We start from the raw sequence: 26,140 nt of genomic DNA, 5'->3' as shown, positions 1-26,140 counted from the left end.
CAATGTGCACCAAAACCAACAGACAGCAACGGTTCTTTCCCCCCACAGGCCATCTCTCTCATGAACCCTTAACAACATGGTGCAATAATGGTCACACAAACATGACACTGTGTAAACAGCCCCCTCTCCCTTAAGTAGTATTATTACAGATAGCCCTGTGTGTCCCAGTCCAGGAAAAAGACTGTCAGTAACCCCCCTCCCCCCATCACAAAAAACGTCCTCACTCAAATTGGCACAAAAACACACAAACACATGCAGACAACACTGTAATGAACAAGCAGTGTTAAACTGACTGACCTTTATCCACCCGTGCTTGTTTTATAAAGGCGGTAGTCATGCAGTGGAAAGCCTGAGCTGGGGCGGCAGTGGTGGAAACCCGGACGATGCTGCAGGTGCATGGAAACTAATGTCCAGACACATGTTGAGTCCAGGGCACGGACTAAACGACAATCCGGGACAACATGCGATAGACAACGGGGGTGTTTTAGAGTGAGAGCGACAGTGAAATTGGTAGTGCTGTGGTTGTGCGAAACTGAATGATGATGGCAGAGATGCGGAGAGAGAATTGGAGAAGAAGAAACAACAGTGGGAAGCTGGATGGCAGGCACAGCGGAAAGTCCCAGAAACAGACAGCAATGTGTGACCTATCAATATTTTAACACACAATCCACACATGTAAGGGAGGTGCATCTCTCCGCTCCAACATAACGAACTCTGCTCCGCCTTGCCGGAGATCATCAGAGCATCTCAGACAGGTTCTGCATGAACATGACATGAAGAGCCACATCCACAGCCTGGGCTGGGCTTTCACGTGGTCTGCACTGTCTAGACAAATATTCAACGCCTTCCCATTTTACTGTGTTCTCTTTCATGTTGCTGGGGAAGGGGGCCAACATGGAGCCCTCTGCGAATATAAAACTGTTTACTTTAGTCCGGGGGTGGGCAGTCTTATCCGGAAAGGGCCGGTGTGGGTGCAGGTTTTTGCTCCAACTAAGCAATTACACACCTGTATCTCCTAATCAAGTTCCTCAGCAAAGACTCTACTGGTTGATTAGTGGGACCGGGTGTGTAACTGCTTGGTTGGGACAAAAACCTGCACCCACCTCGGCCCTTTCTGGACAAGACTGCCCACCCCTGCTTTAGTCCATTTAAAGCACCGCCAGTGCACTGCAGTGGACTTTCTGATGGAGCTCATCGCGAAATCAGCAAAGATACGGTCTACTGGCAACCCGGGTCCCCGATAAAACGTTTAAAAAAAGCAAACAAAAATACACTAATCAAAAAACCAGCCAACCATCCAAACCACTAATTGGTCCGGCGACAGACAAACCGACCGTTCAACGGCTAAGTCAACCACATAAGCAGCACACAAAATAAGCCAACGAACCAACCAGCGGACCAGATGACTGGCCAGCTAGTCAAGAAACGAAACCACTTGCTAAAACATCCACTGACCGACCCAATGAAATCACAGCGGCCCCTCCCTTCCAAGTAATAGATGGTTGCATGTAGAGAAGAATAAGTGCAGCCACACCCTTACCTTGGCGATCTGGACACACCAGTTGAGCAGCAGCTGCGAGCCGATGTTGTCCTTGTGCTCGTGAACGTAGTCCAGCAGGCACCCGTGGGGCATGAGCTGGGTGACCAGCTGGATGGTGGGGCTCAGGCAGACCCCCAGCAGACGAACCAGGTGGGGGTGATCCATGCTGGCCATTATCAGGGCCTCCTGAGGAACACAGACACACACTCAGGCATGTGGATGGGGCTGAGAACTTACTAGGGTTGTTTTCATGGTGACCCGCCTGTGTTGTGCGTTGGTCAAACAGCAAAGTCACCATGAATAAACACATCTCAGGGATCTAACTGCTGTATTTGATAGTTCAGTACAGATTCGTGAGCGTGATGATCAGTCTCCCCTGAAGCCAGTTATCAATGAGCAGAGACACCCATCCATCCATTATCCAAACCCGCTTATCCTGCTCTCAGGGTCGCAGGGATGCTGGAGCCTATCCCAGCAGTCGCTGGGTGGCAGGCGGGGGAGACACCCTGGACAGGCCGCCAGGCCATCACAGGGCCGACAGACATTCACAAATTGGGACAATTTAGTACGGCCGAGTCACCTGACCTACATGTCTTTGGACTGTGGGAGGGAACCGGAGGACCCCCGGAGGACACCCACGCAGACACGGGGAGAACATGCAAACTCCACACAGAGGACGACCCGGGACGGCCCCCAGGGTTGGACTAAACCGGGGCTCGAACCTGAGCCTGAACCTGAGCAGAGACAGTGAGTATGTTTACATTGAAATATTAGCAGTATTTAATGGGTAGGCAATACTCCAACTGAAGGGTTTACATGGTTTAAAATAGTACTTTCTACAAAAGCTGGTTGTACATGTATTCAGATCACCACTGGAAAGAGAGTGTTCGTCTTCGCCCTCCTGTGCAAAACCTGACCATTTTTCACGGAAACGGGCCTGCGCATGTTGTGACAGACGGCAAACTATTGCAAACTAAGCATCAGCATTGTAGCCCCCGTACGCCATGTCAGCACGCGCGCTTTGATTGATAAATAAGTCAACAACTTCGTCAGCTTTCGGCACAAATGAGGAACGGGGGAGAAACAACGGCGTTTCAGAAATAACAGTACAGAAAAGAAATGTGCCGTCAATTGTGTTAGGTTAATAAGGAGGAGTCTCTCTCTATTCTTAGCTCGTCTTTCAAAATCGGCCAGGATTTTGACTTCTGACCCCGTCATTAAAACTAACTAGGGGTGGCGTGGTGATCTATTCCGCCGGTTCGAATCCCCGTGTTACCTCCGGCCTGGCTGGGCGTCCCTACAGACCCAACTGGCCGTGTCTGCGGGTGGGAAGCCGGATGTTGGTATGTGTCCTGGTCGCTGCAGTAGCGCCTCCTCTGGTCGGTCGGGGCGCCTGTCCCCCCCCTGGTGAAACTCCCCACCGTCAGGTGAAAAAGAAGTGGCTGGCGACTCCACGTGTATCGGAGGAGGCGTGTGGTAGTCTGCAGCCCTCCCCGGACCGGCAGAGGTGGCGGAGCAGGGCCCGAGACAGCTCGGAAGAGTGGGGTAATTGGCCAAGTACAACTGGGGAGAAAAAGGGGGAAAATACCCCCCCCCCCAAAAAAAAAAAACAACAACTAGGAGGGTCCCTGCCTCTCTTGAGTCACATCTGTTCTGCTCTTCAAATGTGGAAAAACAGTGAAATGGATTTCACGTGTTTACGGGTTGGATGACTGACACCGCCGTGGCATATGGCGAACATAATCAGTTATAATGCTGATTGTTCAGCTTGCAGCGACGTGTCGCCGGCCTAACGAAGGAATGCATACGGACCCGGCCGGCTAATCGCTGTGTTCTGTGGTGCGAGTCTGCCTGAAAACAGCGTTTTACCATATTCAAATTACTCAAACAACACCCAGTTCACCGCGTCCGGTGACCTTTCGCGTGCAGTTTGTGAAAGCTGATTATAGCATGACTACGCCATTTGCATGTGTTAATCAGAGAGGTGGCGCAACATCTAGGTGCACGAGACCTCCGCCTGCTCCGGTTTAGACCTGACCTGATAATGATCACGCCACGCTGACGACCAGAGGAAAGGCAGCCAGACTGATGACTTTATTGGCCTATCATCTGAGACACATCCTACCCGAAATGTGTTTTCACAGGTTTTCAGAGTGAGAAGATACACCTGTCCGTGTGTAATCATCCTCAGCCCTGACGTTATGAAGAAACCATGCAACAACAACATCACCATCAGCAAAACCCAGTCTCCCATTGGCTGGCAGTGAACAGCTCTAGTCTTTCTGTGGCAATGAAGATCACACTCTGCATTTTTTTTCTTTGATTACCCCCCCCCCCCCCCCAGTTGTATTTGGCCAATTACCCCACTCTTCCGAGCCGTCTCGGTCGCTGCTCCACCCCCTCTGCCGATCCAGGGAGGGCTGCAGACTACCACATGCCTCCTCCCAATACATGTGGAGTCACCAGCCGCTTCTTTTCACCTGACAGTGAAGAGTTTCATCAGGGGGATGAGGCGCGTGGGAGGATCACGCTATTCCTCCCAGAAACTGTAGATATACTGATAGTCCTTAAAAAAAACCCAAAAAAAACCCAAAAAAAATATATGTGTGTGTGTGTGTATATATATATATATATATGTGTGTGTGTGTGTGTATATATATATATATATATATATATATATGTATATATGTGTGTGTGTGTGTGTGTGTATATATATATATATATATATATATATATATATATATATATGTGTGTGTGTGTGTGTGTGTGTGTATATATGTGTGTGTGTGTATATGTGTGTGTGTGTCTGTGTATATATATATATATATATATGTGTGTGTGTATATGTATATATGTATATATAAATTCAAAGGTAAGAACACAGGCCAAGGCCCGAGGCTTAGTTTGCTTATTTGAAGAAATTGTCTTTATTTGTATTTTTCATTTTTTTTTTATATTTGATTCGGGATTTGTTTTAAAATTCAATTTAGTTCTTTTTGTTAAAGACAAAAAAGATTTCTTCGGTTTCACTTTTACAAAGAATATGAAATACGCATATATTGCATAGCTTATATTTTGTACATTTTTTTGTCTGAGAAATCAAGAACACTTTTTCAGGCACAATTTGTCTTCCATCTCATATTTAAAAAAGCAAATCATGAGAAAAATCATATCGTGAATAGGATTGAATTGCGAGTTGTAGCGTTACGTCTCCACCCACATGTAAACACATTCTAGCTGACTGGTGCAGACAATTGCTGGCATCCGATGTAGCGAGCTTAAAACTTGGATATACTGTAGCGAGTATTTTCTCAAACTTTTGGGTCAAAGATTGCTTACCGCCCCCCGCCCCCCCCCCCCCAATAAATATATAAAAACCATTCAGTGCATTCTTTCTTGTAGTCTACACCTTATTAGGTTTCCACTGTGGAGCAGCTATGCACACCTAGTCTTTGTGTAGGGTGTGCCTAGATGCACACACACACACACACACACACGGACACCACCACCGCCAACAGTACTTGGGTTTATCTAAGAATTCATCACAAGACAAATCATCTCGCCCTCCTTCGTGGTTTCGAGTACATATACGATATGAGAGCTGGCGAGGAGGACTTATACAGTGTGCAGTTTAAGGCTAAGCTACTGTGAATACTGGTGGAGGGAGAAAGGGTAAGAGAGGGGAGGGATAGAGTGAGGGATAGAGGGGTGAGAATTGTCTAGAATGTTTACAGCCGGTGCATCAGAGTGCTTGCATAATCTAATCCTTGCTCGGCTCGAGATCTATAGTGAAGATTTTGGATCCCGGCGAGGATAAATTAGGCCGGCGTGCGAGAGAGATATTCCCAGTCTAACAGTCTGCCGTTTGGTTTACTGGACAAAAATGTAGGACAGCTGCAGGGGTTCAAGGCTTGGCAAATCAGCATCACTGAAAAATGGCTAGCACCAGCTTGAGCCAGACATGGTCAGTGTCCCAGCATATTGCTTATTTTGTTGAGCTGACTGAGCCGTGGGAGGATGCGGTTTATGAGACACATGAAAGGAAAATGCGTTGATATGCTGAGCTAGCGGGAGAGACCAGCGAGCAGGGATCTCAGATGGGCCAGCAAGGCCTTCTCTGCTGGCATAGAGATTATCAGAATCAGAAACTTATATTTTACAATTTAATATATATTTTCATTAATGCTATATGTAATTTACAAAGTTCATTCCCATCAGTCTCCTTTCACTGCTACTCTCTCAGTTGCGCTGCTTCCAGGGCAACTCGTAGAAATTAGAGCTTTTATCCAATCAGATGTTCCCCTGTGCTGTGAAACCGCCACCCCGAGGCTTTCAGAAGTGCAAGTGAATCTCTCTGCTGTTGAAGCAAATGGGGATGATTTTGTTGACTGTCATACTCTTTAACCAATCAGATTTCGAGTTTGCCATGTTGGGCGTATTCTTTAACAAGCCAGCGCCTTCTAGCTTGCCTAGTCGCCTACATCAGCAGGTTTCGTGTGGTTTGGTGTGCTGCGTGTGAATGGGGGGCCAGTTAGCTAACTGAAGTAAAAATAGCTAGCATGTAGTATAGCATTATCTAAGACTTGTTTAAACATTCTTTCAGGCCAGATAGCTAACTGAAGTAAAACTAGCTAGCATGTATTGTAGCATTATCTAAGACTTGTTTAAACATTCGTTCAGGCCAGTTAGCTAACTGAAGTAAAACTAGCTAGCATGTAGTATAGCATTATCTAAGACATGTTTAAACATTCTTTCAGGCCAGTTAGCTAACTGAAGTAAAACTAGCTAGCATGTAATGTAGCATTATCTAAGACTTGTTTAAACATTCTTTCAGGCCAGTTAGCTAATTGAAGTAAAACTTGCTAGCATGTAATGTAGCATTATCTAAGACTTGTTTAAACATTCTTTCGGGCCAGTTAGCTAATTGAAGTAAAACTTGCTAGCATGTCAAGTAGCATTATCTAAGACTTGTTTAAACATTCTTTCAGGCCAGTTAGCTAATTGAAGTAAAACTTGCTAGCATGTAATGTAGCATTATCTAAGACTTGTTTAAACATTCTTTCGGGCCAGTTAGCTAACTGAAATAAAACTAGCTAGCATATAGTATAGCATTATCTAAGACTTGTTTAAACATTCTTTCGGGCCAGTTAGCTAATTGAAGTAAAACTAGCTAGCATGTAATGTAGCATTATCTAACACTTGTTTAAACTTTCTAAACTTTCTTTCGTGGTGTTAAGATTGTTAGATGCAGTGCTTTAGATTTTTTTGGTTAGATTTTTATTGGAACTGAAGTGCACCGGTGTACTGTACAACCATGTCATTGAATTCTTTATAAAGAAAGAAAGGAGGACGGACTTTGTCTTCAAATGATGAGCAGGTTTGGTAAGTTTGATTAATTTTTATGTATCTTTTCTCATGGATTTTTATCTCTATTAGCTATTGATTAATGTTTGCTTTAGATCATTGCTGTCAGTGTGAACGATGTTCAGATTCAGTGGCCGGGCCGTGGGTTCGAGTGTGCGTGGTGGCATATGTGTTTAGAGACAGCAGCTTGGCTGGAATTTGTGGGGAAGCCTGTTGAATCCTGATTGTGTTATTTGTGTTTTATGGCAGTTTTGTTCTTGTTTCTTTGGTCGTGACATTGATTTGGGCTACGTGATGTCTGTTTGTGATGAAGCATCCTGTCATACTGCGTGATAGTGGTAAATCCTTGATGGTTTCAGTTCCCATGTATTCATGTCTCAGCAATCAGTGCATTTTAACTCTTATAGGTGTTGAGCCTCATGTTAAATCCCTTTATTCCACTCTAATGGTTGCTGCTGTGAATAAGAGGTGGTTATGTCGAAGGACAATAGCTAACAGCCTTGGTGTCATGGTGAGGTTATTCGAAAGCGGTTTAATTGTGGGAAGGTAGCACTGAAGGCCTGTAGGTGTAAAATACACAGCCCGCCACTGCTCAGATGTCTCTTTCAGAGGCTGCTGTGGAATCTAGTGAGTGGCTGTGGATTACGGCAAGAGACACTGAATGGGGCCAAAATCAACCTGTGTAACTTCATTTAGCAAGTAGCTAGCTAGTACATAGCCAGTACTGTGTGGGGCTGGCGGTCTGCTGGTTGGCTTGTTGTTTGTATGTTGTTGCTGTTTTGTGTTTGTGAATGTTGTTGCAGCAGATAGCCCTCAATTACTGGCCAGTGTTTGACTAACACCTCACTGATTGTAATTTGTTAAGTAAATTATTCTAACAGCCCCACAGTTGCCAGTATTGTAGTTTTTTTTTTCTTTTCTAAATGGGTTGCCCATGCACAGTTGAACCCCACCTCGATGTAGTAATCAATAAATAGCTTGGGCAGGTGTTAGTGAGATGTGATTCACGATACAGGCTGATGGGACACAGAGCTGGTTTTATAGTTTGCTGAGTAAGCCAACTCAAGCCAGAAATCCGCTGTTCCTTCAGCCTACCGCTGCCGAGACCTGCGGGGAGACGTGACACTGGGTGTTGGCCATAGATTTAGGGGCAGGTGCAAGGTAGCATCAGAATCAGAATTAACCTTACTGGCCAAGTGTGCCTGTGCAAATGAGGAATTTGACTCTGGTACAAAGCAGCGTCTAACACTTGCAGACATCACTCACACAAAAAAAGGAAACTAAAAAAAGAAAAAACAAAACAACAAACAAGAACAAAATAGAAGAAATGGAACAACAGGACATTGGAGGCAAGCATGTATGCACAACAAGTATGTCACTACTATACAGAGTTTTGTTATGGTTGCGTAAACAACCTACGCCCGTATATTATACCATACTGCTTATATACTGTATTGCCCATCCATACACAACAAATACCATATACCACCACAACTCCACAACCCATCATGCCCACTAACAACGCTATATACTCCCACTACTTACCCCATAATTTGTAACCAGTATACAGCAGTTGTATGTGTATTTACAACTGTACATTTGTATTGCACATCAGGTTTAAAGAGGTAGTGCACATCATAGATATGACTTGAGGGGGCTATTTAAAAGGTGCCCATACATTCATCCATCCATCCATCCATCCATTATCCAAATTGCTTATCCTGCTCAGGCTCGCAGGGATGCTGGAGCCTATCCCAGCAGTCATTGGGCGGCAGACGGGGAGACACCCTGGATAGTCCATCACAGGGCCGACACACATTTAGCACGGCCGATTCACCTGACCTACATGTCTTTGGACTGCGGGAGGAAACCGGAGCCCCCCGGAGGAAACCCACGCAGACATGGGGAGAACATACAAACTCCACACAGAGGACGACCCCCCAACGTTGGACTAACCCGGGGCTTGAACCCAGAACCTTCTTGCTGTGAGGCGACCGCGCTAACCACTGCACCACTGCGCCGCCGTGTCATATTTCCATAATAAATATCCATTATCGCGCCATGCTGTTAAGTGTCCATGAAAGAGATGGCCTGTGGGGGGAAAAAACTGTTCCAATGTCTGTTGGTTCTGGTGCACATTGCTCTGTAGTGCTTGCCAGAGGGTAGGAGTTCAAACAGACTGACCTGTGTGTGTGTGTGTGTGTGTGTGTGGGGAGGAGTCTGTGCTGATTCTGCACACCCGTTTCTGGGCTCTAGAGGTGTACAAGTTCTGCAGGGTGGGCAGGGGAGCACCAATAATTCTTTCTGCTGTGCCTACTGTTAGCTGCAGCAGATGTGTGTGCATGGAGAGATGTATGAAGGTGGCCTTGTTGAGTTTGCTGGAAGTTGGTGCAGACAGGGTGATTCCAGGATGCTGAAATGCACTTTTAAGCCTTGGAAAAGGTATGTGGGCTTAATTCAACAAAACATCAAGGAGGGGCGGTGCCAACTTGAGAGCCCAAATGACATGCCAGCACATGCTTAACCCTCTACAGGCTTTTATAGGGAGTTTAGTAAATGATGCTGCATGTGGGATGTGAAACCAGATTCAGACGGCCTCGCCTGATGTCAGCTATGGTAACCACTGAACCACTGACAGGTTAGGACACTGGGTCAGGAAGTGGTTTACTGCATTAATCGTTTTTCTTAACTGGTCTTCAGAGTGAATTCTCTCTGGAATATGTGACAAAGACCGTTACATAATCAGAACCAGAATCAGGAACACTTTATCTCTCGTTTCATTTCATGCACTTGCGCACATGAAATGAAACAAAACATCGTTTCCCCCAGCCCACAGCAGTGCAACACAAACACACATATCCAAAAACTACAACTAAAAGATGTGTATCCGAACTAACACATATAGCTAAACTAAACTTAAAAAAAAAATCACTGTCCAGGAGAATGAACAACAGCCAGGATGTCGGAACTGCCGGTCTGCATGGGCTAGCAGTTAGCTTAGCCTGCCCCGCTTCCTCATCCTGTCAGACCACCCTCGGTGTTTACTCTTCGGGCGCGGCTCCGGTCAGGGCCGTGGTCCTTATGTCCACAGAACAAAGATGACCAGGCTCCCTCAGCCAATCGAGCGCCAGCTCTCTTAGCCAGACACCCTTGACACAGACAACGCTAGGCGAGGCTGCCGCCAGACCACCCTCGGTGTTATCGGAACTGCCGGTCTGCATGGGCTAGCAGTTAGCTTAGCCTGCCCCGTTTCCTCATCCTGTCAGACCGCCCTTGGTGTTTCCTCTTCGGGCACAGCTCCAGGCAGAGCTGTGGTCCCTGGGCCCACAGGACACCGCAGACCAAGCTCTCACAGCTGATCCAGCGCCAGCTCTCCCAGCCATCAAACGAAGACAAACTTCGACGCAGATGTGGACAAAGACACTGCACGGACGGTACTGGGTGAGGCCGCTACAAACGTGAATTCGCGCCTCCATCTCCCCACACCAGCACTGGGTGAGGCTGCTGCAAACGTGAACTGGCGCCGCCATCTTCCCGCACCGGCAGCTGAAAATGTCTTGTGTATTGCTAAATGCTTTAATAATCACAGACTCAGAGCATCATCCTGACATGCAAAAGGATGAACTCAGCCTGACCTGCATGACCGCTGTTTACCACCGTCACCATAACACCACCGCTGCTGCATGTTTGGCAGGAAGACACGTGTTCGTGCACACTCACATTTGCATGATGAAACGTAGCGCTGACATTGTTCTTAATAAGTATTCATCCCCACGCTGGGTGCTGGTGGCAACAAATGGTGGCATTTTGCTGCTTGGCCAAACATTACCAGAGGCCATCTCTCCCCAGGGGCCGTCGGACGGCACGTGCTGCTGCTTACGATCGCTCTTTAAACGAAGCGGCTATGTGGGAACTCAACCCAACGATCCCTTCCACAAGTAGAGGAGGGGGTTTTTACAAACGGGAGGGAAGAAAGGCTATACACTGTCTCCGTGGCTATGTTTCTCAGCCTCTTAATCTTGTTTGTCCATGTCCTTGTCTGTCTACACTGTGGGATAGCTTCCTGTCTGTCTCTCTTCCAACCATGTCTGTGTCTGGTTTGTTTTACAGTCCCAATCTCGCCGTCCTCCTTTCAGCATCTGTATACTTGCTGCAGGAATCAATTCGGCGGGTTTCTGTTAGTGAGAGGACGGGTCTGAAGAGCAAAAGAAGCACGGTGTTGGGTTTAGCTCCCGCCATGTGAGCATGCCCGCCAGCCCAACAACCTTAATTCTTCACATGCCAGCCCAGAATGCATGGCCGACTGCAGCAGGTCTACCAGATTTTTTTTTTAACTTTTTGAAAGCTTCCCCACTTCCTTTTGAGATTTGATCCGTGATTAAAATTTTGGACATCCCCCCCCCCCCCCCCCCTCTGCAAGTATAGTGACGGACCCTCTCTTATTTCCGATTTTTCTCCCCCCATCCCTTTATCAACACCATCCTGTTTGACTCCCAGTCAAAGGTATGAGGAGGTGCTCATTCCCTCTCAATGGTTCCCCGCCTCCCGGCGACGCTATCCGCGATGTCCCCCAGCACCGAGGGCAGAGAGCTCATTAGTTGTCTAGCTACATGACTGCACATGCATGATGGGAATCAATCAGCCTCACCCGCCCGGGGGGGACTGTCTCTTGGACCACCCACCTTGAAGAAATCTGTGCATGTGTGCACACGCACACACACACATACACACACACAGTGCAGGCACATTCTCATGCATTAGTATCAAGCACACACACATGTGAGCAAGAGGGATGTGTAAAGCTAGAAAAAAATACCCCCGTCTTTCTCTCAACCTCTTTTTCCCCCTTCTCAATTAATTTTTATCTCATTTTCTGCCTTCCTTCATCTTGTCCCCTTATTATGTATTTATTTCTAATCTGTTGGCTTGCACAGAAACACAATGTATAAAGACAGAACAGACTGGACGGCGCACACACGGTGACGGACGGACACGTGTGATGTACAGCTAAATGATAAAAAAGAGAAAGTCGAACACTCGCAACACTCTCGCTCTTAATCAGCCAAACTGCGTGCAAAACATAATTACACCGGGGTTGCTCCGCAAGGATGCATGTGTGCACATGCTTGTGTGTTTTGATGGAGGTTATTTCAGCTCTGTTGCATCATCACAGAAAAGATAATTTGATTTTTTTTCTACATTCATTTTTCCCTCTGAAATGAGTCAGGGTGGAATGTTTTATAAATGGGGCCTGGTGCACAGCGCTGAGAGCCCGTGGATGTGTGTGTCTCTGTGTGTGTGTTGGAGGGGGCTTCTCGGTCTCTGTCTTGGTCTCTACGTGGTGTCTGCAGGTCTCCGTATTGTCCCCACCAGAGAAGATGATGTGTAAGCTGCCCTCCGTGTTCAAATAATGAGCAGCAGTTTCAGTCCTGCTGTTTGGCAAGCTGCCCTTCGCCCCGCTGTGGCACAATAGCTTCTGATGGCCCTTCAGGGGATCATGCAGGTCTTTTAAACAAACAACTTTATTTTGTCTGGAACCCTTAACAGCGAAAACAACAATCGTTTGGGTGTATTTAGAGTTTGGCACGCTTGTATATGATGAAAATAAATAAAAACTCAACCAATCAATAAATCAGTCAATCAATCAACCAACCAACCAATCAATAACTCAGTCGACCAACCGACCGACCGATCCAACCAATCAATCAATGATCAACCAAACAATCTATCAATAAATCAGTCAACCAACCAACCTACCTATCGATTGATCAATCAATCAAGATTACAGTGTTTATACAATGGTTAACAGAAGTTTAAGTTACAATTAACCAGTGGAAATAAAGGGCGTGCATTCATTAGGACTGCAGGACTTTCGGGACTATGTTGTGTGAGGTGTTGTGTGTAATTCCTCAGGATGTGCAGGGGAAACACAAGCTTCCACAGGAATCCCAGCAAAACCCGGGAACCGCTCGCTGTCCAAAATACTCACATCCATGAACTCCACGTTAGCTTTGGGTCCAGTGGCTTCATTCAGGATCTTAACAGCAACGGGAATCTTCACCGTCTCCCCCTCCGGGACCCACATTCCCTGAGGGGAGAGAGGAAAACACACACACACACACACACACACGTTAACCTGCCAGAGTAGTAAAACCAGGTGCAAGTCAGTTGCGTCAGTTAAAGTCCATCTTCCAGAACATCTTCCAGAACATCTCATGTGACGTCATCACTACCCTAAAGCAGGACTGCAGCATCTGCACTACCGTCTAACTAGACGCTGGTGCAGATGCTGCAGTCTGGAAGCAAAGTCTGTAAAAGTTAAAAAAAAACAACCTTTATTCGCAGGGTTTTGTAAAACTCCTCAAAATCAAGATGTTGTATGTCTAAAATGGGTGTAACTAAATAATTGTGTAGCAAGTGTGCAAAGCAACAAAACGCCAGAACTTCATGAGGTAGGAGAGCCTGTTGGGACTCGTTCCTTCTCCTCGCTGGTGGTGGTGGTGACCCCACCCAGACCTCGCTGTTGGCTTTTCTTCTTCTCCTGCTACCTGCCCCCCTCCCCCACATCATTTCCTGACATGAATGATGTCATAATGTTTCTTCTTCTGTTAAATGTCTTTACCTTGTAGCTTCTCCTGAGAGCTGTGACCACACGAGTTAATTAATTAATTAAATTTTGGATCCCCCCCCCCCCTTTTTTTTTCTCCCTAATTGTATCCGGCCAATTACCCCGATCTTCCAAGCTGTCCCGGTCCCTGCTCCACCCCCTCTGCTGACCACCCCATGCCTCCTCCGATACACGTGGAGTCGCCAGCCGCTTCTTTTCACCTGACAGTGTGGAGTTTCGCCAGGGGGACATAGCATGTGGGTGGATCACCCTGTTCCCCCCCGGTTCCCCCCCCCCCCAGAATAGGCACCCCGACCGACCAGAGGAGGCTCTAGTGCAGCAACCAGGACACATACCCACATCCGGGTTCCCACCTGCAGACACGGCCAATTGTGTCTGTAGGTAACATGGGGATTCGAACCGGCGATCCCCGTATTGGTGGGCAACGGAATAGACCACCACGCCACCCAGATGCCCCTGCACATGAGTTAATTTGACCTCTGCACAGCCCTTTAACTACTACACAACTACGTGTGTGTGTGTGTGTGTGTGTGCATGCGCTACCTTGTAGACCGTTCCGAAGGCCCCCGAGCCGAGGATCTTGACTCTTTTGAGTTCGGTCTCCTTCAGGATGCGGAGCTGGGCCTGGTTCGGAGCCGTGCCGCTGGGCGTGAGGGGCTCCACCAGCTGAAACAGAGCCCGCGGGACAAGACACAGTCACGCGGTGGGGCGGAGTCACGTGGCGTGGCGTCCCCCCGACGCCACAGGATGTGTCCCTCTGTCAACCTCCGTTCTTTGCTAAGCCCCAAAGCAAAACTCCCCTGACGAGGCACAATCAAGCACTCCATATCTCAATCAGTTAGCCGATGGGTTGTGTAATTTTACATTTTTTCCCATTTACCTAATCAACGGGACTGATCCAATCCCTGCTCCCTCTGTCGAACAATGCAGAGCTTTAATATGAGAACGGCAGAGGAAGTGAGATGGGTGGATGAGGGGGCCTGAGCGAGACAAATGGGGGAGAGCTGGTAATTGTGGATCTCGGAGAGGAGCACACGCTTTCGTTGTCTCATTACTGCTCAAGTGGAGGAACGAATGGGCAGAGAGAGGAAGAGATGGGAACGGGGGAACGAGGGAGAGGTTATAAGAGGGAGGGAGGCGGACACCAAGTGGGAGTTGGAGAGGAGTGACGGCAAGGACAGTCGGCGAGCGGCGGAGATGAGCGAGTCGAATTATTCAGAGGACTTGAAAGAGCGAGAGGAGCGGGGAAATGGTAAGCGCTGGCAGCAGAGAGAGAGGGGGGAAAAAAAAGAGGAGTGCGCCCTAAGAGAGGAGGAGCGGATGACAAAGAGAAAGACAAGAGAGGGAGTGAATCAGCTGTGCTTCGGTCCATAGCCCCTGTCCCCCCGCTCACGGGGGCTGTCTGATTAAAAAACAATAGCTGTTCTTCATTTAAATGGAATTCTAAATCAGCTTTCGAGCAGATGGAAGGAGAGAGAGATGTGGGACGAGATGGAGGGAGGGAACGGCGAGCGCCACACACACCAGCATATAAACAACACCAAGCAGATAAATGTATGCAAGGGCACGCTCAAATACACATAGACACATGCACAAACACACACACACACACACACACACACACACACACACACCAATTCCCTGAGGGAAACACACACACACACACACACGCACACACACACAGCAGAGTGATTTGCAGTGTGTGGTGTCCAGCAAAGGTTGAGCTGAACACAGCAGGGCTGCAGGACAGCAGGAGGACGTGGTTACTGTAGTGCAGCTGTCCACATTTACACTGAACCCATGAAGTTTAAAACTTTAAAAATGATAAAAATAATAAAAATAATAATAATAATAATATGTGCCTTTTTTAGCAGCCATATGACATTTAACACTGTCTGCATTGTGTGACATTACAGTCTGTGACAGCTGAGTCCTTTGTTGGTCATTATTTTATTAAATCTTCTTCAGTTTGATCTCGGGAACAAATCTTTTCTGTCATTTCTTGCACATGAAGCTGAAAGTTGAATAAATGAAAATGGAGGCTGGATTAGAGGATTGCATATCAGCTGTAGAGAATGGGTGTTCTGGTGTGTGTGGGTGTTCTGGTGTGTGTGTGGGTGTACTAGTGTGTGTGGGTGTTCTGGTGTGTGTGGGTGTTCTGGTGTGTGTGGGTGTACTGGTGTATGTGGGTGTTCTGGTGTGTGTGTGGGTGTACTGGTCTGTGTGGGTGTACTGGTGTGTGTGGGTGTCCTGGTGTGTGTGGGTGTTCTGTTCTGTGTGGGTGTACTGGTGTATGTGGGTGTTCTGGTCTGTGTACTGGTCTGTGTGGGTGTTCTGGTTTGTGTGGGCATACTGGTGTGTGTGGGTGTTCTGTCTGTGTGGGTGTTCTGGTGTGTGTGGGTGTTCTGGTCTGTGTGGGTATACTGGGGTGTGTGGGTATACTGGTGTGTGTGTGGGTGTTCTGGTCTGTGTGGGTGTACTGGTGTGTGTGAGTGTTCTGGTCTGTGTGGGTGTTCTGGTCTGTGTGGGTATACTGGGGTGTGTGGGTATACTGGTGTGTGTGGGTGTTCTGGTCTGTGTGGGTGTACTGGTGTGTGTGGGTGTTCTGGTCTGTGTGGGTGTTCTGGTCTGTGTGGGTATACTGGGGTGTGTGGGTATACTGGTGTGTGTGGGTGTTCTGGTCTGTGTGGGTGTACTGGTGTGTGTGGGTGTTCTGGTCTGTGTGGGTGTACTGGTGTGTGTGGGTGTTCTGGTCTGTGTGGGTGTACTGGTGTGTGTGGGTGTTCTGTCCCCCCCCCCCACTTTATCTCCCCAGTTGTATTACCCCACTCTTTCGAGCCCTCCCGGTCGCTGCTCCACCCCCTTATGCCGATCCGGGGAGGGCTGCAGACCACCACATGCCTCCTCCAATACATGCGGAGTCGCCAGCCGCTTCTTTTCGCCTGACAGTGAGGAGTTTCACCAGGAGGACGTAGCGCGTGGGAGGATCACGCTATTCCCCCCAGTTCCCCGAACAGGCACCCCGACCGACCAGAGGAGGCGCTGGTGCAGCAACCAGGGCACATACCCACACCCGCACCCGGCTCTCCACCTGCAGACACGGCCAATTGTATCTGTAGGGACGCCCGACTAAGCCGGAGGCAACACGGGGATTCGAACCGGTGATCCCCGTGTTGGTAGGCAACGCAATTGACCGCTACACCACCCGGACGCCCCTGACATTAATGTGTTTACTGCATCGTTCTCTTCATGTTTGCCAACATCTGTCCCATGCTAATTTCACACCTATAGCTGTGCATTTGTTCTCATTCGCTTTATCTGCATTCCCTGTCATTTTGACAGCTCACAGCTAATGCTAGCACAGCTAATGCTAGCACAGCTAGCCTCTGCCCCCTGTCTGGCTGTCAGGGATGCTCACCTCGGTCTCCAGGAAGCGTCGGAGGGCTCTCTTCTTCTTGATGCTCTTCCTGCGTATCGACACGGCGACGCTCAGCGCCACGATCACCACCACAAACAGACCCCCGATCACCCCCGCTGCTATCAAGGGGGTCCTAGGAAAGAGGAGACCAACCAAAGGTGAAAAAACAAGTTGGCGAAGGAGGCGGTGAACAGCTGAGCGAAGAAATTGACGGAAGGTGAGGTCAGAAAGGGGCAAGGACACTGAGTGCGAGGAAAAAGGCAGCCAGCGGGGGTTGGGGGGGTTGATTACAGTAATGAGAAGGAGGAGGAAGAAGGGCCAAAATGAGAGACGTGGGCATCACATCACCACAAATACATGCACATCTATGAACTTTAATGAGAACATGCCAGAAAAATGTTTTGCCTTCGTTCAGACTCTTCTGCCACTAAGAATCCGATTGGTATCAAAAACCTCCGTATCTCCTCTCGCCGATGTGAGGCGATCAAAGAAATGGAAATTACTGCAAGGCAAATGCTTTGCACCGTGCGGGTGTTATCATCTGGAATCAAGCCTTTCAACGATCACCCTGATATGGCTCTCCAAAATGTCTGCAGATCTGCCGGTGAGATGAGCAGCAAAGGCTGCTTCCCACTGAATACCCCCCTCTGCAGCGCTAATGAAAGGAGCTAATAAGGCTGAGGCGAGCTCAGACTCTGCTCCCAATCACCAGGAGAAGCCTGTTCCCCGCCACTGTACATCACACGCCGAAGTAGGAGCCCCATTAAATGTTATCAGAGTAAACCGGCTTCATCTGATACAAAATAACTCCTAATTATACCCTCTCTCTCTCTCTCTCTCTCTCTCTCTGTCCATCTGTCTGTCTCTCTCTCTGTCCGTCTGTCAGTCTCTGTCTGTCTGTCTGTCTCTCTCTCGTGCTCTCTCTGTCTCTCTCTCTCTGTTCTATCTTTATCGCTCTCTCTGTCTCTCTCTCACTCGCTTTCTGTCTCTCGCTCTCCCTGTCTGTCTGTCTGTCTGTCTGTCTCTCTCCCTGTCTGTCTCTCGCCCTCTCTCTGTCTCACTCTCTCCCTGTCTCTCTCGCTCTCTCTCTCTCCCCCTGTCTGTCTGTCTGTCTGTCTGTCTGTCTGTCTCTCTCTCTCCCAGTCTCACTCTCTGTCTCTCTCGCTCTCTCTGTCTGTCTTTCTCGCCCTGTCTCACTCTCTCTCTCCCTGTCTGTCTCACTTGCTCTCTCCCTGGCTGGCTCAGAGGAGAAAAGCATGAGGTAGGGGGCTGATTTTGGAAAGGTGAAATAGAGACGATTGTGCTACAAAATAAGTTGTGTGGAGTGTAAGTAAAACAGGAAAACTTGTAAAGATGTTTCTTGTGTCAGTGTTTATATTCTCTACCCGTGGAGACGAGATGCTGCACATTGTTAAAGGACAACACTGGTGTAATTCTGTGTTTCTCTCTTTGTTGACTAATACCGTGAAGAGAACAGATTCCCCCCAGTTCCCCACACTCAAGTCTTCCATCGAGGAGGCCATAGCTTCACATCATATTGTATTGTGTTGTATTGTATTGTATTCAACCCCAGTGTATACAAAAACTGTTCAAAACAGTTCACAAAGTGGTGCTGGTGCCTTGGTCGCTTCAGTGCATCGTTGTGCACAATGTGTGTTTTTCAGTTTTTCCTGAAACAACGATAACGTTACGGACATCTTATCTGTGGTTATGAAAAGTAGTCCAGCAGACTTGAGTGTGACCACCGTGCATATGTGGGGGCTTCCTATTGGATGACATTTTGTACTTTCACATATACATGTCTGCTTCCGGTGTGGGAAGATGGCGGCGCGAACTTATGTTTGCAGCGGCCTCACCCGGTACCGTCCATGCTGTGTCTTTGTCCACGTCTGCGTCTGTTTGTTTTGTCTTCGTTTGATGGCTGGGAGAGCTTGGTCTGCCGCATTCTGTGGGCCCAGGGACCACGGCCCTGATCAGAGCTGCACCCGAAGAGGAAACACCAAGGGTGGTCTGACAGGATGCGGATGCAGGGCAGGCTAAGCTAACTGCTAGCCCATGTAGAGCGGCAGTTCCAGTAACTCAGAGGGTGGTCTGGCGGCGGCCTCGCCTAACACTGACTGTGTTTTAGTGTTGGTGTGTGGAGTGCGGGGAGCTGTGTCGAAGGCGTCTGGCTGGGGGAGCTTGGTCTGCTGCTTCCGGTGGGCCCAGGGACCACAGCCCTGCTGGAGCTGCACCCGAAGAAGAAACACTGAGGGCAGTCTGACAGGACATGGAAGCGGGGCAGGCTAAGCTAACTGCTAGCCTATGTAGACCGGCAGTTCCGACAGTCATCCTGGCTGGTGTTGGTTCTCCTGGACAGAGGAATTTTTGGACTGTGTTGCACTGTGTGGACTGTGTTGTTAACTGTCTGTTTGTTTTTTTCCTCCTTTGTTCTCTGTTTTTGTATCTTTTTGGTGGTGTCGTTTTTGGGGAAGTTTGGATTTATGTTTTTGTCTTTTGTGTTGCACTGCTGTGGGCTGGGGGAAACGCAATTTCGTTTCTTTTGTGTACGCAAGTACATGAAAGAAATGACAATAAATTGTTCCCGATTCCTGACCATGTTGCTCACCATAGCATCTCATATTGTAGAGTCTAGCGGGCTGGATATCAGTGTGTGTGTGTGTGTGTGTGTGTGTGTGTGTGTGTGTGTGTGTGTGTGTGTGGAGGCTGTCAGTAGCTGGCTTCACTGTGCTCGCTGCATCAGGACTCAATATACATGCATGGCAGTGAGATGATGAAACTGAATATTTTGCTACCTTCTGAGGTCACCTATACAAATAGTGGAAAACATGGTTTTCACCATAATAGACTACACTGTTTAAGGCTGAAGCTATGTCTCTGTAAACTACATTTAATGATTTTTGAAAACCACGGGATCCGATGACTTCCTGGATGAGAGCTACATGTGCATCACCAGATGGGAAAGACTTCCGAGTATAAGGAATGCATGGGAACATTTGGTCTTTTTGATGAATTTGTCATCCATCCATTATCCGAACCGCTTATCCTGCTCTCAGGGTCGCAGGGATGCTGGCGCCTGTCACTGGGCGGCAGGTGGGGAGACACCCTGGACAGGCCGCCAGCCCATCACACAGGGCCGACACACACACACATTCACACCTAGGGACAATTTAGTACGGCCAATTCACCTGACCTACATGTCTTTGGACTGTGGGAGGAAACCGGAGACCCGGGGGAAACCCACGCAGACACGGGGAGACCAACGCAAACTCCACACAGAGGATGACCCGGGACGACCCCCTAGGTTGGACTACCCCCGGGGCTCGAACCCAGGACCTTCTTGCTGTGAGGCGACCGCAGTAACCACTGTGCCAGGGTGCTGCCATGAATTTGTCAATGATGAGAAAAACATGAAAAATAAAATTACACCAGTATTACCCATTGATGCAGAGTGATTTCTGTGGTCAAATGACGTGGCTCATCATTCCTTAATTGAGATATGACGTTAAACAGACCAATCATTGAATTACTGCTTAAAAACTAAATCCAGTGGATCCGTGTGTGTACATGTGGGTTTGCACGGGAATATGTCTGCATTCGTGTCCACTTTCATTTACTAACAACACATTGCTTGGGCCACCGATGGTATTTGTGTCCTATTTACCACGTGGCACCAGGGGACATGAGAGGCCAGAGGCAGCACAACCTGACCTACCTTCAGCTTAGCGTAATGACCTATCCTATTGTATTTCAGTTCCTGTGTCCCTTCTACATGATTAGTATAAACTGTTTCGGATAAGCCAATCTAACACAGCCAAAAGCAAATGCCCCCTCCGACAGATCGTGTACGAGATGTCTGCGGTTGATGGCCGGGGGGGATCCACTGCTCCTCTGGGCAAGCCATCAGAGAGGTGATAAGAGCTGTTGTAGTCATCAGGCCAGCTGCTGGCTCCATTCTCCCACACTTGTCCATCTGGAGAGAGAAGTCTCCTTGATCCTGTCACCGCCATCTTGAGGCCCCCCCCCCCCGCCCCATTGGGGAAATAAAGATCTTAATCGGCTCTCTCTCTGGTCCTTACTCTCTGCACTGCCCCCTTATCTTTCTCCTGCACCGTCTGCAGACCCACATAACAAACAGAACGCTGAGCAATGGATGGGCTGAAGTGTTTCTGTTTTCCTGTCAGTCCATCTTTTTGTCTTGTTCCATTGTCTGTCTTTGGAGCCATTACTGACACATATCCAACCATATATCTGGCCCAGTTTGCTTTTTGTTTTTGGATTTTCCCCCCCTTTTTCTCCCCAACTGTATCCGGCCAATTGCCCCACTCTTCCGAGCTGTCCCGGTCGCTGCCGATCCGGGAAGGGCTGCAGACTACCACATGCCTCCTCCAATACATGTGGCCTCGCCAGCCGCTTCTTTTCACCTGACAGTGAGGAGTTTCACCAGGGGGACATAGCACGTGGGAGGATTACGCTATTCCACCCAGCCCCCCCAACAGGTGCCCCAACCGACCAGAGGAGGCGCTAGTGCAGTGACCAGGACACATACCCACATCCGACCTCCCACCCGCAGACACGGCCAATTATGTCTGTAGGGATACCCAACCAAGCCGGAGGAAACATGGGGATTCGAACCGGCAATCCCCGTGCTGGCAGGCACCGGAATAGACCGCTACGCTACCCAGACGCCACATATCTGCCAATTTTGACTCATCTACCTGCCCTGCCTGTCTCCGCTTTTCTCTCTTCACAATTCTCTGCCCTTCCTTCCTCTATCACGTTTTGTCTCTCTTTCTCTCTGCACAGCCTTCACAGCCCAATCTCTCTTTAAGCAGCTCTATTCATCTGCCAGATGGGCCAGATATATTTTTCCTCAAGTCACACACAGCATCTTTTCATCTGTACCGTCCATCCTGCCTTGGTACCCTGTCTTGGGGTCGATGCGTGCCACAGGCCGCTGGACACACCAGCAGTGTGACTTCTGCAGTTCTGGCTGCTTGCTGCCCTTCATTAGTTTCCCAGCACACCCCACTCAAACCCCATCCCACCAGCACCAAGCAGTGCCAAAGTGTTTCTCTCATGAAATTGTAAATCCATTTGCGGGGAATGGTTAGTGGCATTCTGTTCCCTTTTACCCTCCTCTGCAACAACAAAAGCAAAGTGCTATCAATTTATCAAGAGCCAAGCAAATTGCAAATTGTACACACACACACACAAAGGGGCGCAAAAACATTAAACACACACACACACACACACACACACATGGGGATTTCTGGCCTTAGAGCTAGCCATTAATCAGAGATTTTGCTTGCTGTGATTCTTTTTCTTTGCCTCGTGTGTGTCCCTGTGTTTATTTGTGTGTGTGTGTGTGTGTGTGTGTGTTTGTGTGTGTGTGTGTGTGTGTGTGTGTGTGTGTTTGTGTGCATTCATGTGCAATCTGTGTACGTATGGGTTATTGCAATGATGTACAGCATGGAAACAGTGTACTGTCGGAAGTCTGACCTGTCCATCCAGCCAATGCAGTCTCGCCGTCTTGGTCCGGTGCACCTGGGCAAGTGAACAAAAGCGGAGCAGAAAGTATTAATAAAAAAATATCCATAAACATCTTAACACAGGTTCTATGCACGTTTTGTGTGTGTGTGTGTGTGTGTGTGTGTGTGTGTGAGAGAGAGATGTACAATTAGCTCTTATTTGATATCTTTGCTATAATCTATAATTTGTACATCAGGTGTTTGAATACTGTGCAGCACACACTACATACATTCTTCTCTTAGGAGTAAAGGGACGATGTCCTTGCTCATGATATTTTAAAATGTGGCATTGGCAGGTGAGGCGGGGACTGAGTGTCAGGAGACTGTGCACCGTCAATGTCCTTTTCAGCTTCAATTGAGGTACTTCTGTTTATATATATATAGCTGCTGTATACTTTCCACATCAGGTCCCAAATGTGCTTAAGAATTGTGTCGAGAATGTTTAAGTGAAAATGAAGTTCTTCTGAGTGTGGCTGGGTTTGTAATACATATGATTTAATCCAAGTTCACAGTAAATTGGGATTCTCTCCACGTTCAACTCTTGGTGGTCAAAGATTTTACAGTTAGTTGTCTGAGGTTTGGCCATTTGTATTGGCATTGTCCTGGGATTTGATTGGTCTTTCATGACGGTTTAGTGTGAAAACATATTGGCCTTTACTTCTTTTTCTCCATTTCTTAAACTCTCTCTCACCCCAGGTCTGTTAGAGAATGACTTGCCGATGAAGCTGTATCTGTTGACAAAGTGTCAGGCTGGCATTTCCTATTTGCATTGCATTGCTATGCTGGCGTGGGTAGGAGCCCGTCACTCGGGAGGATGAAGCAACACACCGAGAAGTGACAGAGGCCTGCTGTGGAGTTAAATACAAGATGACGGTTTACCGATGCTTGTTGGATTATTACATGGAAGGATCAGCGGTGAATGAGCCAAGGGAATGTGGCAGGGTACGCCACTGACTCCGTAACTGTATCTGTAGGAGTGGTGGATGGTGGAGGATTTGTATGTGAATAAACATGCTCGATGTGCAACTTCTTAACATACCAGATTAACACAGAAGCTTCTCAGACAAAATCTGATCTATCTTTCTAAACCTTTTCCCATTAATATGAAACTCCAAACACTGCCACAAATTGGGCTGAGATTTAGCACATGACAAGGCTTTTAAATAAAATTTGCCTTGACATGGATAAATAAGTGAGAGGAAGCTCTTGTGAAGCAGACATGATTTTGCTGTTCCACCACTGACCTCAATCGTTCAGCCTGCTCATGAGAAGCATTTAGCTTGCTGAATACCTGCTGATGTAGCAAGCAAAGGCATATCCAGACAACCGCTACCGCTAATATGAGGAACCATAAAGATTATGTCCAATACAGGTGTGTCAAGTGCGACTGGACTTCATATATATACGAAGTCCAGTCACACTTGATTCATTTCTTTTGGATAACCATGACCTGGATGAATGAGAACATTCACAGACACAATGCAGGTGTGGCTTTTTTTAAAATATTCAATACGTGAGCTATTTTCCTGCCGCTCAGACACAATCATGAACAACTTTAATTGAATTACTAAAATAAAAGCGGTCCAGAAGCAGTGCTCTTGGATGAACACCATCCCACTCCAGCCACTCCTGTCTTACCCCTGAGTGCAATTGGCGTGGCAAGGGTGACACTCGTTGTTGGCTTCGGCATACTTGAAGATGAAGCTGTTGGCACCCTGAAGGCCATCTGGACACTTCTCCACACAGTTTGGGCCATCCTTAAAATGAAGACACCTCACACAGTGGTCTGGACCCTGGGACAGGATGGGGAGAAAGAGCAAAAGAGAGAGAGAGAGAGAGAGAGAGAGAGAGAGAGAGAGAGAGAGAGAGAGAGAGAGAGAGAGAGAGAGAGAGAGAGAGAGAGAGAGAGAAGGATTAAGTAAAACAGAAAAAAGAAATGAGAGGGAAAGAGGAGGGGGAGCGGAGGGATGCAGAACAGAGCGGAGGAGAGTGGGAGTGAAAGAGGGTAGAGGATGGGAGGGAAAGAGATGAGACACATAAAGCAGCAGTGAACAGAGCCAGTAGATAATAACCATCGCTCACGGCGTACACAATGACCATAACAATCCGCCTAGAACAGGATTTATGGAGCTAATATCAGCAGAGGAGGAGGCAGGGAGGAGAGACGCTCCTGCAGACAGGCCTGGTATCAACAACAACCGTTCCACAAAAAGGCCTAAAGAACATCTCAATGACAAACAACACGCACGGCAAGAAACGCAACTACAACAAAGGTTATGGTGCACAAATCTTGCAGCCACACATTCGAAACAGGTATACACTCACTTGTGGACACACTGACGGGCACATGGAATTTAAGACGGGTCTGTTGTGTGGGACAAAAACACACACACGAGCAAGCATATGACCACTCAGGCACAGATATAGACTAACATACAAACGCAGGGTGAGAAACACACTAAGGCATAAACACAAACTTACAGACACACATTCTGTCTTCAGCAGACGGCAGCCCCGGAAGTGGGGAGGTGAGGTGAAGTGGGGAGGTGAGGTGGGGAGGTGACAGCAAACACAGATCCTTTGTTCGGTATGAACATTCCTTTACAGGAAACTTAATGCAGCATTTCAATATGTGTTTGTGCGTTTGTGGGAATGAGTGTGACAACATCTATATGTGTGTGTGTGTGTGTGTGTGTGTGTGTGTGTTTTTGCAGCATACGCATGTACACACACATCTGCCTTGACATATGCAAGCTGAGCTCTCCGAATTTAGCAAAGAGCCCAGAGCTCAACTTTTATGAGCATCCTCTCCCCCATGGCTGTTTGTGTGTGTGTGTGTGTGTGTGTGTGTCTCGGCTGTATCCGATAACCCCATCACTTCTGGTGGCAAAATGATCTGACGGAGCAAACAAACAGCGCTTGTTCGGGCACGAAATCCAGACAACCAAATCTGACAAGGACGCCTTGTGCCCCGGCCAAAACGCTCTGCTACGAATTTAAACTTCTCTGCATGCTTGACCGCTGATCTTAGCACCAGTAAGTGTGGTTTTGACGACTTCTGTTTGTGCGTCCGTTTTCGTGCATCAGTCTTCAAGTTCTGCCTCTCGTTTTCCCCCTCGCACGAACCAGGTTGTTACCCCGGGGGTTGTTACTCGGGACGGCGTCAGGGCTCATAAGTAAGACTTTTAAGAGGCAGCCGTATAAAAGGCTCTTTCAGGCATGGGCGGGTACATCAGAAGTAGTTTACAGGAGGTTTTATTGTGATATACCGCACACGCCGCTCCTCGTATATCTGCTCAAGTCCACGGGAAATGGTGTGGACTTCGAAAACACCTCGTTCCGCCGCAAAAAAATCGCTCTCCGTGTCAACGGCCGTTGTCACGCTGAAGTAGTGACGAGTGGGTAATGCAGAACCCTTTGGAAAAGACCGGTTCTGGCTCATCTCAATGTAGAGTTACAGGGAAAAGCTTGCCGCTCGGGCAATGTCACACATTGTCTGACTGATTTAGGCCCTGCACGTGTGGGTAAGGATCTGTGAGCGCACACACACACCGTGGGGCTGTTTATATGTGCGTGCTCATGCATGGTGGGTTGTGCGAGCGTCGCTGGGTTTGTTCACACCGCATCACTCATTAACTAATGAACTGACACGACGTGGT

At 48.0% G+C, this 26,140-nt stretch overlaps 1 protein-coding gene across 1 annotated transcript in view; it reads right to left on the bottom strand.

Annotated features, from left to right (window-relative positions):
* The window catches only part of LOC130120391 (receptor tyrosine-protein kinase erbB-4-like), a 472,615-nt gene that overhangs the window by 90,888 nt on the left and 355,587 nt on the right, over positions 1 to 26,140 (bottom strand). The window contains exons 15-20 of the mRNA XM_056288936.1: positions 24,120 to 24,274; positions 22,453 to 22,497; positions 16,951 to 17,083; positions 14,076 to 14,198; positions 12,894 to 12,992; positions 1,541 to 1,726 (exon numbers count right to left, since the gene is read on the bottom strand). Of these exons, the coding sequence (XP_056144911.1) occupies positions 1,541 to 1,726; positions 12,894 to 12,992; positions 14,076 to 14,198; positions 16,951 to 17,083; positions 22,453 to 22,497; positions 24,120 to 24,274 (741 nt within the window). The remainder of the gene's footprint in view (positions 1 to 1,540; positions 1,727 to 12,893; positions 12,993 to 14,075; positions 14,199 to 16,950; positions 17,084 to 22,452; positions 22,498 to 24,119; positions 24,275 to 26,140) is intronic.

The sequence above is a fragment of the Lampris incognitus genome, chromosome 11, assembly GCF_029633865.1.
Source record: "Lampris incognitus isolate fLamInc1 chromosome 11, fLamInc1.hap2, whole genome shotgun sequence".
Lineage (NCBI taxonomy): Eukaryota > Metazoa > Chordata > Actinopteri > Lampriformes > Lampridae > Lampris > Lampris incognitus.
The sequence above is the reverse complement of the archived record's forward strand: the minus strand, read 5'-3'. Positions and strand labels throughout refer to the sequence as shown.